This window comes from Leptonychotes weddellii, unplaced genomic scaffold, assembly GCF_054177405.1.
Source record: "Leptonychotes weddellii isolate Sample4059 unplaced genomic scaffold, ASM5417740v2 HiC_scaffold_29852, whole genome shotgun sequence".
NCBI classification, from domain to species: Eukaryota; Metazoa; Chordata; class Mammalia; order Carnivora; family Phocidae; genus Leptonychotes; species Leptonychotes weddellii.
The window spans coordinates 1-1563 of record NW_027894282.1 but is presented as its reverse complement, the minus strand read 5'-3'; the positions used below and the strand labels follow the sequence as shown (position 1 = coordinate 1563).

At 47.9% G+C, this 1563-nt stretch overlaps 1 protein-coding gene across 1 annotated transcript; it reads left to right on the top strand.

Annotated features, from left to right (window-relative positions):
• Positions 1-517: 517 nt before the first annotated feature.
• On the top strand, positions 518-1486 carry LOC145719077 (KRAB domain-containing protein 5-like; the record flags this gene model as incomplete). Its single annotated transcript, XM_081810601.1, has 2 exons — positions 518-662; positions 1364-1486. Coding segments are annotated over 2 exons (255 nt in total), but the record flags the coding sequence as incomplete, so codon positions are not given.
• Positions 1487-1563: the final 77 nt, after the last annotated feature.

Below are 1563 nucleotides of genomic sequence, written 5' to 3'. Positions count from 1 at the left end.
CCTCATAACACCAGCTAGGCCCTCATGGTCCTGGAAACTTGCTTCCAAATTCCTGAGAGCCTTGTGCTATCCCTCACCCCCTCCACACTTGAAAGCATATAATCAATCACTGCTCACAACTTCAGTTCAGCTCTTTCGACCCACGGGTCCTCTCCCCGAACTTTAACTACATTTTTTGCACCACAGCTGCCTCAACAGTTCTTTCTTCATCATTCACTCCTGAACCCCAACATTTCCATCAGAAATGTCTCAAGAATTCCTTCTTCACCATTGGCTCCGCTCCCACATCCCAACAGTTTGCACTGACCAGGAGGGCGCTCACCTCTGTGTAGTTGATAGAGTTGACTTCTGGGAGCGAAACTTTCCAGTCCGTCAGCCCTCCATCCCATAGGTTTTTCTTTTACTCCGCACTCACGTCACAGAGAAGGAAAGGTCAGGTCTTGGGTCCAGCTTGTGACATTAACACCCTCTTTCATCTTAGGGAGCATTGTGAACTCTGCCAGTGGCCACTTGGTAACTGTCGTATTTATTGCAGGGACTGCTGACATTCAGGGATGTGGCCATCGAATTCTCCCAGGAGGAGTGGGGATGCCTGAACCACACTCAGCGGGAATTGTACAGGGATGTGATGTTAGAGAACTACGGACACCTCCTCTTCCTGGGTGAGGATGACTCCTTCCAGATTTCCTAAACCCCACTCTGGGATTTCTTCCCTCCTGTGTAGACTGTCTCTTGGAAGATTCCTCTTTGAATGACTGGAATTCAGATCCAGGCAGAAAGGGAAATAAGTAGGGGTTTCTGATGTCGTGAAACACCTTCATGGTGTTTCCTTTTCAGCCTTAGCTTCCCCTTCCTCAAAGTAACATCATCACTTCTGTAGATGAGTGGCAATTCTAAACACTTAGTGGCATAGAAGGGTACTGCTCACATCTTAAACTGACATTTCCAGTTCTTATGTCTACTACTTGGAAGTGGAGATTAGGATGTGAACATTGGAAATGCCTCCTGTGTGTGTGTGTGTGTGTTTTAAGATGTTACTTATTTATTTGACAGAGACAGATAGTGAGAGCAGCAACACAAGCAGGGGGAGGGGGAGAGGGAGAAGCAGGCTTCCCGCAGAGCAGGGAGCCCGATGCGGGGCTCGATCCCAGGACCCTGGGATCATAAACGAGCCGAAGGCAGACACTTAATGACTGAGCCACCCAGGCGCCCCTCCTGTGTGCTCTAAAGGGACTGTTGGGCAACAGCTTTTGGGAAACCATTTTCTAGAATTCTACAATGTCCTCTCTTCTGTACTGAACACAATCCTGATGGAAAGTTAGAATCTACAGCAATACTCATTTTCCTTTTTCCTCATAAGCAGGTCTCATTCTTTCAAAGCCAGACCTGATGATGTTTTTGGAGCAAGAGAAGCAGCTCTGGGATGTGAAGAGAAAGGAGACAGTAGCCTTTTATCCAGGTAGGTGGGAATGAATGAGGCAGATGACAGGGGAGGTCCAAATCTGAAGGAGGAAGGTAGGTGTGGTTCGAGTAGCTCTCCTTGAATGAAAATCAGTTGGAGGC